We start from the raw sequence: 18149 nt of genomic DNA, 5'->3' as shown, positions 1-18149 counted from the left end.
AAGGGTGCGAGGCCATTCATAGGTACTTGCATTTGCTCTTTTCAGTCTGTTGTTGTATTGCTAATTTCCTACACTCTCGCATTTCTTCATAGGATGATGTGAATAATTGTTTGTACTTGCGGGTTTGGATGGTTGCTTCATCAAACTCTGCACTGGTGCTCAAATACTAGCTGCAACCGGCCGAGATGGAAATAACAACATGTTCCCTATTGCCTTCGCAGTCGTCCCAAAAGAGGACACAACCAATTGGTGTTGTTTTTTGACTCAGCTGAAATATGCTTTGGGAGGAGAACAAGGAGAATTTGGTCCTTACACAATTATGTCTGATAGGCAAAAGGTTAGTCCTATTTGTCTTACCTCATATGCTAGTCTTACCTCATATGTCATGGTAGTGTTACTTGAAACTGCAAATTGTTATATAAATGGACGAGGGACTTCTCAAAGCGAGTGACCCAAGTGTTCCCTTCTGCTCACCAAAGATATTGTCTAAGACACATTTACGCAAACTTTCAAACGAGCTGGATTCCGGGGGAAGATGCGAAGAAATGCATGGATAGAGCCAGCTATGCATACCATAAGGACCGGTTTGAGGATGCAATGGAGACTTTAAAAGTGGAGAGTGAAGAGGCTTGGAAATGGCTGAGTCGGATCCCACCCCACACATGGGCACGACATGCATTCGACACCAAGCTGCAAGATCGACCTAGTTGTTAACAACCTCGGTGAGGTGTTTAACAGATATATCTTGGATGTTAGGAAGAAGCCGATAAGAACAATGCTTATTGGTATAAAGAACAAGTTAATGGTTAGGAATCATGAGAAGAGGGTTGGTGGACAAACTGCTAGGTGGGTGATCACACCACATTTCATGGAGCAGCTAGAGCTAGCCAAGAAGTACTCCAGGCCTTGCACACCAAGAATTTCAGGGACTGATCTGTGGGAAGTGACTAATGGAAAAGGTGATCAGATACATGTTGTTGATTTGGCAGCTAGAACATGTGGATGCGGGAGATGGGATGTCACGGGGCTCCCTTGTAATCATGCTTGTAGTGCTATAATCAAGGCCAAGCAAAAACCGAGAGGACTATGTGAGCAAATTCTTCATGAAACCCATGTACATTGAAGCATTCAAGCCTATGATTTTCCCCGTGCTCGGGCAGCATGATCGGCCAAAGACCGACTCTCCGGACACCGTCCCTCCTGATTTCAAGATCACTAGAGGGAGAAAGGCAGAGAAGAGGAGAAATGGCAAGTTTGAGAAGCCCAAAGCTAAAGATACATCTAGGATGGGGAAAATAACCTGCTCAAACTGCAAATTGCAGGGACACAAGTACACCAGTTGCACTACGCCGTTGAGGCCTGATCTACTTGTTAGAAAGAATAAACATGTGGTTAGTAAATTGTAGCCCAACCTTCTAGTTATTTGTTTTTTTTACTTTTGAACTTGCTTTCCTAACTATGACTTGCAACTTGTAGCCCAATAGAGGTGAAGATGATCCAAGTGCTGCTGCTCCTGGACCAAATGTTACTGCTGCTCCTGGACCAAGTGCAGCTGCTGCTCCTCGACCAAGTGCTGCTGCTGCTCCTGGAGCAAGTTATGTTGCTCCTCGACCAAGTGATGCTGCTGCTCCTGGAGCAAGTGCTGCTGCTCCTGGAACAAGTGATGCTGCTGCTCCTCGACCAAGTTCTGCAGCTGCTCCTCGACCAAGTGCTGCTGCTCGTCGTCGTCATGTTGCTACTTCTGCTTCTACAGCCTGTAGCACTGCCCCACCAGCAAGACCACCAGCAAGAGCTACATTTGCTCCACCAAGATCTACTACACCATCGACAGAGTCAGAATACGAAGCCGGCTATCCAGCGTACAAAGGACAAGGACATGGGGTTATATGAACTTTGGTTATGTTGACCCAGAACATGATGCTGGCCCAGATCATGATGCTGGCCCTTCTTACTGAGTGTTGAATGAACTGTACTACTGGTTATTTTGGTTGTACTGATGACTTGTGGTGCATATGTATGGTGCTCCATTTGATGACTTGTTATATTGTACTGAATGATGACTTCTCAGTACACAAATGGTGCTCCATTTGATGTTTTCATGAATTACTAGTTAAATTCTGATCAATTGTGCCTTGGCAGTATAGAAATGGAGCTCCAGATGATGATTTCATGACATACTTGTCAAATTATGATGAATGATGCTATATTGTGCCTTGGCAGTTGATGAATTACTTGCTATATTTGATGAATGATGCCAATTTCATGAATTATGCATTGTGAGCACACAAATGGTGCTCCAGTTCTTGCATTTGTCAGTACAGATATTCTGCTATCAGTTATACTTGTTGTTTCTACAAACTCCGGCGACCATAAATGGGCGGCGCCACCATGCCGTTTCTAACTCCGGCGACCATAAATGGGCGGCGCCGTCGGCCACAACATAAATCAGCACAACATAATTCAGCACAGAACAATTCAAAGACAGAAAAATTCAGTTAAGCCAAAAAAAAATTCAGTTAAGCCAAGAATAATTCAGAACACACATCAATAGTAAAACAAAGTCACGGTACTTCCATTACATCATAAGATCAAACTAGTTCCATCTCTGGTACATTCAGCACAGCATAGTACTTCCATTACATGCTAACATAGTTCACCAAGGCACAAACTAGTAAATTATTACATGCAAACAAGTCATTCTCCACAAATCTCAGCTATCTTCTTCATCTTGTCCTTCTGAGCATGGGATTGCTTTAAGGAGTTCTGCAACATAGTACTCCAGCCTCTTCTTTTCCTCCTTCAAAGTTGAGCATTCATCATCTGTCTTGGGCCTCTTTGCCAGCTCATGCTCCAGCCTCTTCTTTTCTTCCCTCAATGATATCACTTCTTGCTCTGCCTTCTCTCTCTTTGCCACTTCAAGCTCAAGGTCATGAGAAGTTATCTCTAAAACATACTCCAGAGCATTGCCCACTTGCTTGTGCAACTCCATATTCTTCTTCTCCAACTCTTTTTTCTGTAATGTCAGTTGGTAATTTTTAGTGGCATACTCCACATTACCATGTATCCTGCTGTCCCTCTCTTCATCATGCATGGCCCAAAGCTTGACCAAACTCCTCTGCAGTGGAGGTGGCCATGGCCCATCTACCCACTCAACCTTGTCACACATCTCCTCATCCTATATTATCAATCAAAATCCATCAACAATTATATGAAGGCAGTACCTATATTTTATTATATGAAGGCAGTAGCTATATTTTATTATGAAGACAGTAGCTACATCCATCAACAAAATTGCATGTAAATACTAAAAAGGCAGTAGCTATATCCATCTTGTTATCCTAAATAGGCAGTAGCTATGTCCATGTTATTAAATTATAGTCATCCTACAAAGGCAGTAGCTTTATCCATCAAAAGGTGCGAGTACATACTACTATAATTCTGTTCTTATTAAATTGCTTACTAATCTGGTCATAACAAAGTAAGCACTGGTCATACTATATTGCTTCACTTATCTAAATCACAGAGAGGCAAGTGGTCATACTATATGGTGCTACATTGTCTGGTTATAGTACTATATTCTCTGGTCATACTATATTGTGCAACATAGACATAAGAAATTGCAATGGCTATATAAAAAAGGCATTACAGTTCCCAACCTTGCATCCACAAGCCAGAAATCTCCTGCCCGTGTTCTCTCCTTCGAAGCAAACAAACTTGTACATTGGCATATCATGGTTGCACCTCAAATCGCAATCATCGTACCCGGTGAACTCGGTGTCCAGAATTGTTTCTGGTATCTAAGAGAAGGAACAGGGAGGCAACATCTAAGCTTCAATCCACAGGTCTATGATTCAATCGACAAATCCTAAATCGTAGAAACCCTAACCCTAGTAAGTGACCAGGGAGGCAAGATCTTACCGGCTTGCAAGGGCTGAGGCCGTGGCCGTAGTCGAAATCGGACAGCAGGCTGTCCTCGCTGCTCTCTCCGTCATTCCACGACGGCATTGCGACGGCAAGGCGCGGCGGGGTGCGTCCTGGCGGCGCGGCGGCGCTCCAATCGACCGGAGCGAGAAGAGAGAGAGAGAGGTGGGACGCGACTGAGTCAACTGGCGCACCTGGTCGAGTCGAACCGGCTCTCTTATCTGCTCCTGCCCTAACGGCTCAGCAACGGACGTTTGCTATGACATGTGGGACCGCCCGCTTAATTCTGGTTTAACTCCGGAGTTGCTCAATCTGTTACGACCTGCCCCAGAAGTTGCACTTACTTGAAAAAATTACCAGAGTTGGTACCTACTCGCAACCGTTGCCCCAAAAGTGGTACCTATATGTAATTTACTCGTGAGAGAGCCTGCTACACAATCCAAACACGAGCTTTTCCCAACTTATACATAAATCTCTACAAATGTCCAAGCAGATAAAATCAGTATTCGAAGTATCTAAAGAAGTTAAAGGTGAATCTATTCTCAACTAAGCATTAAATGCTGAAACTAAGATACTATATAGCTCACAAATGTAAAAGCGCATTTTTAAGACCTGGCTATTGCGGAACCCGATTAAACTTACTCTACCACTAAATTACATAGTTACCCGACCACTAAGTTATAAAAATTTCAGGAAGGGGAATTTTCCTTTAAACTGTTCATCTGAAACTTATCATTTTTAGCTAAGCTACATACTTTCAAATTTTGGTATGAAAAGGCGCGCACATACATACTATACATACGTGCATCCTCTACATGCAAATAAAATATGTATAATTTTTTGAGATATGGAAATACAGATTTTTGGTCCGCAGAGTAAACGGGTTCCGTTGGACCAGGTGCCACTGTGCATTTCTATCACAAATGTTAGTATCCCAGCTTCTTCTCAAACTGGGAATGGTGAAGGAGATGAATTTGTTCACGTTACAAATATAATAAGATGAAGGTCAAAGCTCAACCAAGCTGATAACAATCATGACATAATCTCGTATACTGTCTGAAGCTAGCAAACATAACGCATGCCCTTTTTATGTGGTCTTCGTCCAGTTTTCCTCGGTTAACTGCGCAATGCTAAGCTTCCTGCATTTCAATTGTGCATTTGGCCTGCCTCCTCTTCTTGGCGTACCACCTCCGCTCACTGACCATTTTTGGTATTTTCTTCCATGTCTTTGGATTAAATGCCATTACTGTATGTATCACAAATGATGTAAGAACAAACTTGTACAAACTAATGTAGTAACATGAAAATTTATACCACATGGCATTATAAATGGAGATCTTAGGAAAAACCAAAAAGAACAATTGTTGTGCGTTCGTATTGTGTTGTAGCATGTCATATCTCGAGCTAATTCTTTTAGTAAACACACTGTTGCTGCTACGTAAGAAATAAATACCCATTACTGCTACGTCCATTATTACAACTTCTTATGTGATCCGCGTTTATAAAATTTAGTACTCCCTTTGATTTAAAATAATTGCCTAAAAATAATATATCTACACACTAAAATATGTCTAGATATACCTATTGTACTCCCTACAATTGGTGGCCATTTAATGCTCACCTAGGAGTATACTCTTTACACTGCCCAGCATGTATTCAAATACTGTTCCCTATAGTAGTAAGTGAGTTTCTGGTGATAGCATAAGCAATGATATTAATAAGTGAAGAAAGTCCACTTTTCGTCCTTCAACTTAACGGAAAGTTCATATTTCGTCCTAGAACTTTTTTTTGGTTCAAAGTAGACCCTAAACTTCCTAAATCGATCACTATGACAGTTTTGCGCACCGGGTTATAAAAAACCACATATTGCCCGATCTACCGGATCAAAGTGAACCGGATCAGTTTTAGATGGTTGAACCGAACGGGCTAGCGAAAAAGAAGGAAACCTCCCTTAATCTCTCTCTTGTTTCTCGTGGAGTCTGTTCTCGTCTCATTCCCACGCCCACGCCGCCCTCTGCAGCGCCGCAAGCCACACGCCGCCGTCGCCCATTGCAACACTGAAACGCCGTCGTCGCTCTAGAGGTGAAATCTGACAGAGCCGCTCCATCCCACCTGCACAAAAAGAAAACGAGATCGCAAGGTGTCTGATACTAGGTGAACTGAAGGTTCGTCTACATGCAAACGCCTGCATTTTCTGCACTCACAGACGAGACCACTCTATTGTTTTTCCACACTTGTGAGGGCAGCTTGTTGCCGTAACAAAGGGAAGAAGAGGAAAAATAGATCTTGATTTTCGCACAGGAAGGCTCACAAGCGGCACGGCGAGGAGGACGGCAGCCGCGTCATCAGCATGTCTTGACCGCCTGCAGCATGCGAGTGGCGGACGAGCGCACGGCAAGGACGACGAAGCAGCGCAGTCAGCTTAGTTGCAGACGAAGAGGAAGATGGAGAGGACGAGGAGACTACTGCCGCGCCGTCGACTTAGTGGCACACGAGGTGGACGACTACAGCGAGGTAAACGCCGGCGGCAGCGTCGGAGAGGCGTAAGCTGACAGGCGGATGCGCGGCACGTCGAGGCTGACCGCTATGGAGAGGAAGACAACCGAGACGTTGTACGCACGCGAGGGCTTAGCCGGACGGCGGCACCGGCGAGGAGGATGGGCGGGACAGTTAGGCTGAGGCGCCGTGGAGCGATAGCTCGGAGTGTGGGGATTTTGACCACGACTAGTTAATTTTGACCAAAATAGGGTGGTAGGGATTTTAGATTTGTCCAATCGGTTTGGTTTTTATCTGGCCCGGTTCAGTTCGGGGTGAGATGTCCCTTTAGCCAGAAGGTTTTTTTCACTCAAGTGGAAACTGTGATAGTGATCGGTTTGCAAAGTTGAAGGTTAGTTTTAGACTAAACAAAACATTTAGGACGAAATGTGAACTTCATGGAAAGTTTAGGGACGAAATATGGACTTTCTTCTTAATAAGTTAATAACTCAACTGGTGGACCTTTTCGCAAAAAAAATTATACCAATAGTAACTCACAGAAAGAAAATATATCCAGAAGTTTCAGAGAACCGGAAACATTCATGCATGTAAGATATGGGCACACATACATGTTAAATTTGGAGCAAAAATATGATAACTTTTGAGGAAGAGAGGAGATCACAAATTAAATTAATGTAAAACAAGCTAAAACAATGTGAAGCAAAAGTTACAGTACGCTACAGTTCAGGGATGATCAATTCGCTTCACCAAATTTTGCATGCATGTGCTTCTACCTGACCTATACGTGTATGAATGTTTTGACTTTTTTCTAAAACTACAGATGTAATGTTTCACAGAGTAGCAAATATCATAATAGTAATCATGTGGCACTGCGGTCAGAATGCTACTTCAGGACTTCAAACAACACAATGATAATGCAAATGGAAGATGCAAGTATTGATGTAGTACATGGGATGTATGCTGCATTTGTTGGTGAAATATGGCAAAGAGAGAAAGAAATACATGCGTACCTTCATTTTGGGCGTCCAGATCTTTCATTTCAATGCTGCCCAGTTGCTGCTGCAGGCATCTAGGGAGCTTCTTTATGGCACGACAGTCTCTAATGGAAAGCGAATACATAGACCTGTATGCATGCGGCTCATTCGGTAGGGATGCCAGGGCACTGCAGCTTATGAACTGAAGGCATTTCAACGATGGGGGATCTCCCGCCAGATACTCCAACGATATGAACCCACTGTTGTTCGCAATGCCCAGCATCTCGAGGGACGTGGGCAGGCGGAGAATTCCGCCCAACATGTCACAGGACGATATTGATAGAGATCTGAGATAAGGAGGGAGTGAATGCTCTCTAGTTTCTGCTGATGGCTCTAGCGCATTTATGGAAGTACTGACTTGTGGTCTTGGGGGACCATCCAGCTGACATGACAGGACTTGAATACTACTGCAGTTAGAAATAGCTATGGTCTTTAAGGATGGTGGAAGCTTCAGAACCGCTGGTAAATTTCCACACCCATCTAAAGACAGCTCTTCTAGGCATGGACAAAAGTGATTCCTGGTTGATGATGACAACTCTGATACAGCTGTACGTGTGATTACCTCAATGCAAGAAGACCCTTGAACTAACTCTGACATGCCTTGCTGCTGCTTGCTAAATATGGACTCAAGCTTTTGGCAACTATAAATATCCAATTTCTTGAGAGATGCTGGGACATTGAACATCTCTACCAAACTTTCACAATTGTTTAAGTAAAGAACCTCGAGACCTGGCAGGTGTTGACTCCTTTCAGATGCTGATGGCTCAAGAGGAGCTTGTGCATATCCAGTCAGATTTTTGCATCTTCTAATCTGTAAAATCTTCAAGGATATCAAGCTTTGGAACATTTTCTCAGGCCAATGGACAAGCACATGACATCTAACAATGTTCAACTCTTCAAGCTGTATAAAATAGTCCCACGGCTCTGGTGGAAATGATCCAAAGAATGAGTTGCAGCATCCTAACTCCATAAATGTAAGATGAGATTTCTGGAACCATTTATTGTTGATGTCCATTGGTGCAATTACAGTGCACTCGGCCTCTAGCGTTGTTTCTGTGTTTTCTAGATTAAGTATTAGCTTGGTCAGTGAAGATATATATCTGTGTACCGAATGAAATATCTCTTGCTTGCCATCTTCAATTTCTAATACACTTAGTTTTGGTGCTTCAGGTAAATCCATCAGCTTTGGGCAATTCTGAATTGACAGTTCCTCGAGCTGAGGAAACAATATTTGTTCTCCTCCAACTGTAACATCCCATCTCTGAAAACTCTCCAAGTCTTTCAGTTTCAGTACCTGTAGGGCAGGAAACGCCGAGTGAAAACCTCCACATGATTCCTGTAGCAAAGGTGCTTCGGGAAATGCTATCAGCTTTGGGCAATTCTGAATTGACAGTTCCTCGAGCTGAGGAAACAATATTTGTTCTCCTCCGACTGCAACATCCCATCTGTGAAAACTCTCCAAGCCTTTCAGTTCCAGTAGCTGTAGGGCTGGAAACGCCGAGCGAAAACCTCCACATGATTCCTGTAGCAATGGTGCTTCGGGAAATGCTATCAGCTTTGGGCAATGCTTAATTGACAGTTTCTCAAGCTGAGGAAACAATATTTGTTCTCCTCCGACTGCAACATCCCATCTCTGAAAACTCTCCAAGCCTTCCAGTTCCAGTACCTGTAGGGCTGGAAACGCCGAGCAAAAACCTCCACATGATTCCTGTAGCAATGGTGCTTCAGGTAATGCGACCAACTTTCCACAATGCCTAACAAACAACTTCTCAAGCACAGGAAATACTATTTGTCCTTCTTGCCTCTCATTTATTTCCCACCATCTCTCAAGATCCAACAGATCTTCTAGCCTAAGCTCCTTCAGTTTTGGAAAAGTGAAGGATGTACCGCATTTGAACAACACTTGCAATCTTTCACATTTAAAAAGATGGATCTCAACCATGTTTTGCAACATACCCATACACTTTCCACCGTAGGAATATATCTTCAGAACCTGCAGCCCATCATGAGGTTCGAAATTGTTGAGCACCTTGCTGTCAGAAACAGAAGTCCATCTTAATCTCAGTTCTTTGAGATTCTTCTTTTTTCCGAGGTTTGCCACTTTTGCCTCTGCTTCTCTAACATTCTCTACCTGACATAGCTCTAGCTGACCACCAAGGTTTAAATGCTCCAGCTCTGCAACACCACTGCAATCAGGACTGCAATCAGGACCAGTAACCGCTGCTATAAAATATGTAAGAGTCTGCAGCTTAGTGAGTTTTCCAAGTTCTGGAGGCATGCTCTCCAACTTCCGACATCCATGGGTGTAGAGGTGACGGAGGGAAGTCATATACTTCATCTGCCTCGGAAGATGAGCAAGATAATAGCAGTTGGAAACATCCAACACTTGTAGGTTATATAGAATACTTATATCTTCAGGAAGTGCGTCCATATAACTGCTTGAGAGATCAAGGTACCTCAGCTTATGCAGATACTTTGGTTTCAGTACAAATGATTCTCCACCTGTACAGAGCATCAAGGCATGCAAAGAGCTGTACTTTGACAGATGCTGCAATGGGGTCCTCAGAAACCTATCGCATAGCAGTGTTTGGATAGCAGGAGATCTTTTCTCCATAGAACTATTCAAAATACCTTCTGTTTCTTTACATGACAAAAACAAATGCCGAACAGTATCTGAAAGCCACTCAGTCTGATTTGGTTTCTCACTTGCAAAAACACATTCTTTCTCCATAACAGACATTGCAATATCATGCATAAGATCATGGATTTTACATATCGTCCTAGAATAATCCTCCACATCATCATTAAAATTTTCTATGTCAATAAAGAATGACCTTGATGCCAGCTCATTGAAAATATGTCTTCCATTTGTTTCATTTTGTTCAGGGATAAATCCATTTGCTATCCATAGTTGGATAAGCTTTTCCACATCAATCTTGTAATCCTTGGGAAATACAGCACAGAAAGCAAAGCACTGCTTCATGTATGATGGCAAGTCATTGTAGCTAAGCTTGAGTATTGGCAGAATTCCAGTTTCGTTGGTGCAAATACTGCTGCTACATGATACTGCCTTCCATTCTTCCACGCTGCTCTTGGCACGAAGTACAAAGCCCAGTGCAGTTGCAGCTAAAGGAGAGCCACAACATCTCTTCACAATCTCACCAACTAACTCAACTAGCTCTGTAGGCTTTTCTTTCTCCGGAGTGAATGCTCTAGCCTCAATAATTTCCTTTATGAAAACATCATCCAAATCATTGAGATTATGGGTTGTATTTGCACCCATGATTTCAGCAACCTGTTTGTCACGAGTTGTTGTCAATACTGCACTACCTGTGCCACCATGCTGAAGACACATCTTCAACATGTCCCACTTATGGGTCTCTCGGTTCCAGACATCATCCAATACAAGGAGATACCTTTGTCCGTTTAACAATTTCTGAAGTCTATCCAGTGGTGATTTTTCAGTATCATCATTCTTCTTGGGAGATGCTTCAACTATACTCTTAGCCACGGAGTTCACATCAAAGGTATCAGAAACGCAGACCCAAAGCAACAATTGGAAATGCTTCTGAATTTCATGTTCATTGTATATGAGCTGCGCTAATGTGGTCTTTCCAAGGCCCCCCATTCCAACGATGGGAACAACTGTGAGATCTGCATTGTTAGCTTGACGAAGTAGTGTATCAACAATATTCCTCTTATCTTTGTCTCTAGATCTTCTAACAATTTCATGTGGGTCAACGATAACATAATCTGTCTGCCTCCACTGCTTGGACACGGATGGCTGTGGCCGGTACTTGAACCTAAAGGCATGCATCTCTGCTATGAGGACCTCAACGGCTTGCAGAACCCGGCTAAGCTTGCTAGCCATTCTGTGACGGAACATGACATGGTTGTGAGTAGGGAAGAGTTTGATTGCATGAACGCCAAGATCGGTGTAGTGACCCTTCTTCTTGGCTTCACGACGTAGTGCTTCGTAGTTGAATTCATCAAAGACTTCATTTGCTTCATAGGCCACCGTCTTGAGCTCCTGGAGCCATGCTTTCGCCCCTTCTCTGTGTGCCGTCGCCTGCTCCTCAGCGTCGGTGATGACGTCAATGATGGCTGGAAGCTTGCGCTTGAGAATCTTGTGCTGCTCCTCCATTCCCTCCATCACCTTGTACTGGTCGAGGAGGTAGCTGGAAACCTTGTCCTTGAGCATGGACATCAGTGGCCCGATGGCCATGGAGACCACAAGTTCTGCCATTGGAACACTCGGAAGAAACTCCACCAACACACGCGGCGGAACACAGGGAACACAAGTGCACTGTAGAATCAAGAAGAGAATGGTGGGAATAAGACGCGTATAGAGATTATCTACAACATAAAACAAGGGGTGTATACAGCTTCAGATCTGTTATCGAACGAATCGCAAGTCAAATACCCAATCTTTCACAGCTCAACACTGCGCTTTTTTTGCGAAACACTGCACACTTTTTTGGCAGACACATATAATAAGAACAACTAGCACTAAAACTAGCACGGGGTATCTTCATTTGTTAACATGGTACAGAGAGAGAGAGAGAGGCATGCTAACCTTATGCTGTGACTGATGCAAGTTGCAGTTACACACCCTCCTCAGTTCGTAGGATTAAATGTTGAATTTTAGTCTGTTGACATATCAAACAGACGTAAACTGTTAGTAATACTAAGATGATGAAGATTATATGCATCATCTTTTCGAATGAAATGGTATTGAAGAGCCCTGTTAATATAAAACAGAAGAGCTGCAGGAAAGTGCATGGTAGTGATGTACTGATGTGAATGGGAGATAATTGCACAGTTGTGAATGCCAGCAAAGGGTACAAGGGGAAAGTGGAGTATAGAGAGAGCCCTGCTAATATTAACAGAAGAGTTGCAGAAAAGGGTATACAAGGGGAAACAAGACACAGTAGCGCTCAAATAAACCAAGTTTTAGGTTTTTTTTTAGTCAATGCTTGATCGAGGCACAGAAAGTCATATGAGACAATGTCCCATTTATTCACATGCTTGTTGCCAAAGACGAGAAAGAAAGTTATCTTCACGAAGACACATGGTTTCATTCCTTCCTACTAACAGTAGTTATGTGAATGAGAGATAAATGCACATGTTTGAATGGTGGTGAAGTGAATGATAAATTGACGAATCGAGTCTCATAATAGATGGATGAAACAGAATAAGAATTACCTTGTGTTAACAAGGAAGCTGGATTGGATGCATCAATATAGATCCTGCTCTACAAGGAGCTGAGAAATCTCCTTGTCGACACCATCTGCAAGAACAAAAGTGAAATCAGAAAAGACTAAAACAGATGTTTGAGGGAAGGAAAGGGAATGGGAAGGGGAAGAGGAATGAATTACTACCTTGAGTTGTGGTAGTGATGGGAGGCAGGGTGGGGGCTTGGAATACAAACACACTGAAGAATGGAGAAAGAGAATGGTGTGAGCAAGACATGTATAGAGCTCGAGATCTGTTCTCGAACCAATTACAAGTCAACTATCCAGACATTTATAATAAGAACAACTAGCAGGGTTATCTTTATTTCTTATTAGGGCACACAGAGAGAAGCATGATAGCCTTAGGCTGAGACTGATGAAAGTTATAGTTGCACACTCCTCAGTTGTTAGGATTAACTGTAGAGTTTTAACCTGTTGACACATCAAGCAAAAGTAAGCAGTAGCAATAGCTGTGATGATCGGGGTTATATGCATCATCTTTTGCCCTATATGAATCACCTTTTGCTCCAGATGCATCACCTTTTGCTAACGGTACCGGAGAGCCTTGCTAGGAGTATTAACACAAGAGTTGCAGAAAAGGATATACAGTGCAAAGAAAAGGGGGAAAGAACCAGCCAGCCATATACAGTGAGCAAACAAACCAAGTGGAGTTATTTAAGATGCAGGATTTTAATTAATCAATGGCTCTATCGAGGCACTGGCAGATGTATGAGCCAGTGTGCACTGCAATTAAAAAACATGGATTTGCAGGTAGGAAAACACTTGTTTTATCGATAGCTTAAATGCATCACGTGAATAGTCACATGCTTGTCGCCGAAGACGAGGAAGAATTCCAATTCATTTTAGTACGGCTTCAGTGTACCCAGATGCACAAAAGCCACTCTCTTCATGACTTTTCTTAGCTATGAATAGGTCGACGCGGCCATCAAAATATAATCCTGCTTGTCGATGGCAGTACAGAGATTTCCATTAGGGTGGGAGCAAGACGTGTATAGAGATTGAGATATACGGTATACAGCAAGAGTGGCGTACAGCTTGAGATTAGTTCTGGAACCGATCGCTAGTCAGCTAAGCTAACCCAGCTTGGAACTGAGCATTCTCTTTGGGCTGGCAAGTAGCTGGGGGTATCTTCTTTTGTTAATTATTATGTCAGAGGTTGGATATAACAATGAACATACCCACAAGTCCAAATTAAAGCACACGAGAAATCAAATGGCACTAAAATCGACACGGCCCCCCTGATGGCCTGGTGTCAGTCCATCTCCTAGCCTCTCCCTGCCCCCGTCCTCTCCCCCTGTAATCCCCCCCACCTCGGGCGCGGTATGCCGCCCCAGACCCCAGGAGTGCTGAGGGGCTGGTTGCTCCCACACTCCTAACGGGTCGCCCCCCTTGTAATGTTTGACACTTTATGGAAATATGAGTTCAGGTGGGCAATCGCCCCCCGTTGATTTCTCAAAGAAAAAAATGGCACTAAAATGCGTTATTCAGCCATTGCATTGCATCAAACAGGTAGTGGGCAGTCCACCGAAATCAGGCAATCAGCAGATACTGTATGATCAACGCAACCGACTGAAGGGAGATTGCATTGTTACCTGGTTGGAATTCCAGGCGCGCTTAATACCCTCCGCCGGTGGGTCTCCGGTGCTCACCCTTTCTCTCACACCTGGTCGCTTGTTCATCTCTGCCCGGAACCCGCGCTCTGGGTGTCGCCTTCGCTTCGAACGGCAGCCGCCTGATGTCGGGTTTTTGAAATGAGCGACCCGTTGGGCGGCGCTCGGTGCCCGTCTCCGGCGAGGCTCCCGCCGGCCGGTCTGTGCTCGCGCCCCTCCCATGGTGGTGGCCTGGGCGGACGGTTTTGGGCTCTCGCGACAGTGGTCACCGACGATGAGGCGGTCAGCGTGGCTAGTGACACGCCGGCGCCTCCTCTGTGCGCGCGCGGAGAGGCGATTTCCCCCATTCTTGGGAGACTTCCTGCGGGCGGCGGAAGAGCTTGGGGGCTCTCTCCGCTCCTCACGGAGGACGGCGCTCGCGCCTGGGGGGCCGAGGTTCCCGGTTCTCATCTTGTGCGACCGGCGGCGCTCGTCCCGGCAGGTGCGGCACACGACAGCGCTTCCCGGCAAAGGGCCGACAGCGAGTCCGTGACGCGCAGGTCAGGGGACTGGGTCTCTCCGCTTCCACCGGCCGTCAGGTGATGAGGCCTGGGTTCGTGGGGGCTACGGGAGAGGCGTCTCGGCGGTCGCCGGCGGCGCGACCGCAAGGTCGGCCGGAGACGGAGATAGGGCCCTCCGTTCTGGACTGGGCCAACGGACGGGCCGTGGTTGGTTCAGGCCATGAGGGGGAGTTTTGGGTGCCTACGGAAAGGGTGGGGGCCCAGGGTGATTCCTATTTGTGTATTTGACACTTTTCGCGTGGCGTGTTCACTGCTGGGCCGGCCCGGAAACATTTACGGGGGCCATGTGGGGACCGTGGACACGTCTAAAAAAAAGGTAGTGACCATGGATCAGGAAGAGTTGAAGAGTCAATTAGGCCAATGAGCACTCCGTTCGCCTAGTTTGGAAAAATTAGACCTAGCGCTCTGGCTAAACCAGGGCTACTAGGGTTTTCTGCTCCACCGCCGATCTTGGATCGATGTTATAGTTCGATCTGATCCTTTCTCCGACTGAACTCGTGAGGGGTTGGGTTCTCCTAAGGGTTTTTCCGCTCGGCTTCGCACTCATCCAACCCCATCTAGGGTTTTGGTGCAGTTTTCTTTGTTCTCATGGCGGCTTCGTCAGCGAATTCCGGCAATTGGCCGTGCGGATCGAGCAAGCATAAGGAGGAAGGAATCAATGACATGCTGCATAGGCTGGGGATTGGCAAAGATGATTTCGACGATCTAGTCTTTGATGAGGTAATGAAGTGGATGGCTTTGGCGAGTGTTCATACAACCAATTACTTGAACTCGTCTACCTTCGAACAACACATGCGGGTGGCATGGAGTCCTGCTAGCGAGATCAAGTTCCAGCACATAGAAGGAAATTTATTTACAGTGCAATGATCTTGTCTCGAGGATTGGATAAAAGTTGAGAAGGGGGACCTTGGTTGTTCTGTCAATCGATCGTATGCATTGAGCTGTATGACGGCATGTTCCCTGACCTGATTGATTTGAATCACTTCACTACATTGGTGCAAATCCAGAAGCTCCAGGTGGGATATCGTAATAATCCTCTGATTACAAACCTGATAGAGAGGATGGTTGGAAAGGTAGAGGAGATCCACACGAGCGTCCAAGGTGCTGGAAATTTTATTCGTGTCAAGGTAAAGTTAGATTTCGTGAAGTGCTGGAGAGATTCGTCTCCATGAGTAGAGAGAGCAAGAGAGAGAGAGAGAGAGAGAGAGAGAGAGAGAGAGAGAGAGAGAGAGAGAGAGAGATCTTCCAACTGAAATATGAGAAAATGCCGAGGTTCTGCGGGGCTTGCGGTTTCATTGGGCACTCTGCACCTGGAGTGTGGGACTGGTGATCACTTTAAAGAAGAATTGAAGTGGGGGGAGTGGCTTAAGGCGGACTGGGATACTTGGCATGGGCGTGGAGGACCTGCTGGCCGGGGAGGTAGAGGAGGCTGATTCACGGAATTCAGTGGTGGTGGTCGTGATAGAGATCAATTTGGCGGCGAAACCAATAATCTCACGAGTTGGAGACATAATGCCTTGCCTCATGGTGAGGGCACGTCAAATATTGATCCCTCACTAAAAGATACAGTCTCTAGCCCACTAAAAGATAAGGGTATGGATATTGATAATGGAGGAAATCCCTCAGCAAGCGCCAAAAGAAACTTGAATGATAATTTTTCAGAAAAGGCGGATCTTCCTAGTTCAGGCGGTAATGGTTTTGCTGAGGGAGCCATTTCGGCTGCTATGATTTCCGAACCTACTCCTCCACTGTATTCAGGAGTGGAGAAGGGTCTTGACGTGAACAACAACAGAACCAAGAGACCAAAAGAAGGATGGAGCAGACTCCTCAATAGGATCGGTGAGTTCCCATGAGGAACTTGTACAGTCGCAATGAGAACACTTTCTTTGAACTGTAGGGGTTTAGGGAACAACCCGAAAGTTCGTGCGCTTTCCGACGACATTCGGAAGCGAGTTGACCCTGAGGTTGTATTTTTATCGGAAACACACCTAGACGATTATCTGGCTGAATGTCTTAGGAGGAGGTTATGCATGGATTTTAAAATTATTAATCCAAACGATGGGAGGAGTGGAGGTGTTATCATGCTTTGGAAGATAGATGTTGCCATTCAACTTTTCTCGGCACCAAACTATATCGATGTTAAGGTGACTGGAGGAGGGGGAGAGAATGGAGGCTAAATGGCATGTATGGTGAACACCGTTGGCAAGATAAATACAAAATATGTGACAAATTGAGATAACATAATGGACAGTACAATCTGCCATGGCTAGTAATTGGTAATTTGAATGCGATTTTGTGCTCACATGAGAAGGATGGAGGCAATATTATACGAGACCACAACATTTTATGCAAGCTTTTAGAAATTGCCTTTGTGATTGTAACCTACCACCATGATCTACATGAACCCGGCCACCCATTTCACCGAACACCACGCGGGTGGGGCTATCCAAGGCCGCTGCGGCCGACGTTGAGGCTAGGTTGCAGGGGACTGGGATCTCTACCTCTACCGGCAGCGGTGAAGGTGGTGACGGCGACGTCTGTTGCCGCTGCTCCGATGGTGGCGTGGGACTGTTGGCGGACAACGTCGACTACGGTTGCAAATCGGCGGTGGCGGCGGCAGGGCGGGAGGGGGGATTTGCCTGTGAGGGGTAGTGAAACGGGAGACCAACAAGCGGGCTAGGGGAGGACAAGGGGAAGACGTGAGACGTCTCCCCTCGCCATCCGCGGCCACGCCAAACAAGCCCAAATTTGGGTCGGCTTTGGGTTGTGCCGGACGTCACGGCGGTCCCTTTTAGTTTTGTGTTGGGAGTGTGGAGCCAAGATTTTGTCCTGCTAAACCCATCTAAAAGCGCGCGGCTGGGATGGACGTGGGAATTTGGTTGCATCACCATGGATGCATGCACGCTAAGTCCGGTGTGGTGTACGTACGAGCAGCCATCTGCAAGTTTCCGTGTGCCTGCCGGAGCGATATCCATCGGCGCCATTCGCCCCCGCCCGGCCCATCGTACGCACGAGGTGGCCGATCGAGAGCTATTCAGGTTGTCTAACTGTCGGCACAGTCGAGAATTGGGGAGAGGACGGAGAAGGACTAGTCCAATAGGCCATTGCTACTTCGTGACCACTTGTATACAGATGCATGCGCACAGGTATGCATGTGTACGTACTGCCAGGACCAGGCGGCTGCGGCTTGCCATCTCCCACATGTTAATTCAGCACTCGATAGACTGACTTATGGAACTACACTTGCTTGCACAGATCTAGCTACCCGTTGGA

The 18149-nt window shown here is 45.5% G+C and overlaps 1 protein-coding gene across 1 annotated transcript; it reads right to left on the bottom strand.

Annotated features, from left to right (window-relative positions):
- Positions 1–4831: 4831 nt before the first annotated feature.
- Positions 4832–11752, bottom strand: LOC124655509 (putative disease resistance protein RGA3). The gene is made up of 4 exons (XM_047194387.1): positions 9070–11752; positions 8961–8973; positions 7428–8876; positions 4832–5167 (listed from the first exon to the last, which is right to left on the bottom strand). Exons 1-4 carry the CDS (start codon positions 11695–11697, stop codon positions 5052–5054), a joined length of 4206 nt encoding a protein of 1401 aa, XP_047050343.1. The 5' UTR covers positions 11698–11752; the 3' UTR covers positions 4832–5051.
- Between the last annotated feature and the right edge of the window lie 6397 nt (positions 11753–18149).

This window comes from Lolium rigidum, chromosome 5 (genome assembly GCF_022539505.1).
Source record: "Lolium rigidum isolate FL_2022 chromosome 5, APGP_CSIRO_Lrig_0.1, whole genome shotgun sequence".
NCBI classification, from domain to species: domain Eukaryota; kingdom Viridiplantae; phylum Streptophyta; class Magnoliopsida; order Poales; family Poaceae; genus Lolium; species Lolium rigidum.
This window is presented reverse-complemented; position numbering and strand designations above follow the sequence as displayed.

Excerpts from the sequence above, each read along its gene's own strand:
- LOC124655509 (XM_047194387.1), bottom strand. The coding sequence starts at position 11,697 with ATGGCAGAACTTGTGGTCTCCATGGCCATCGGGCCACTGATGTCCATG. Across the intron at positions 5,168-7,427 it reads TCTGGACGCCCAAAATGAAG|TAATGGCATTTAATCCAAAG; the intron begins GTACGCATGTAT and ends TGATACATACAG.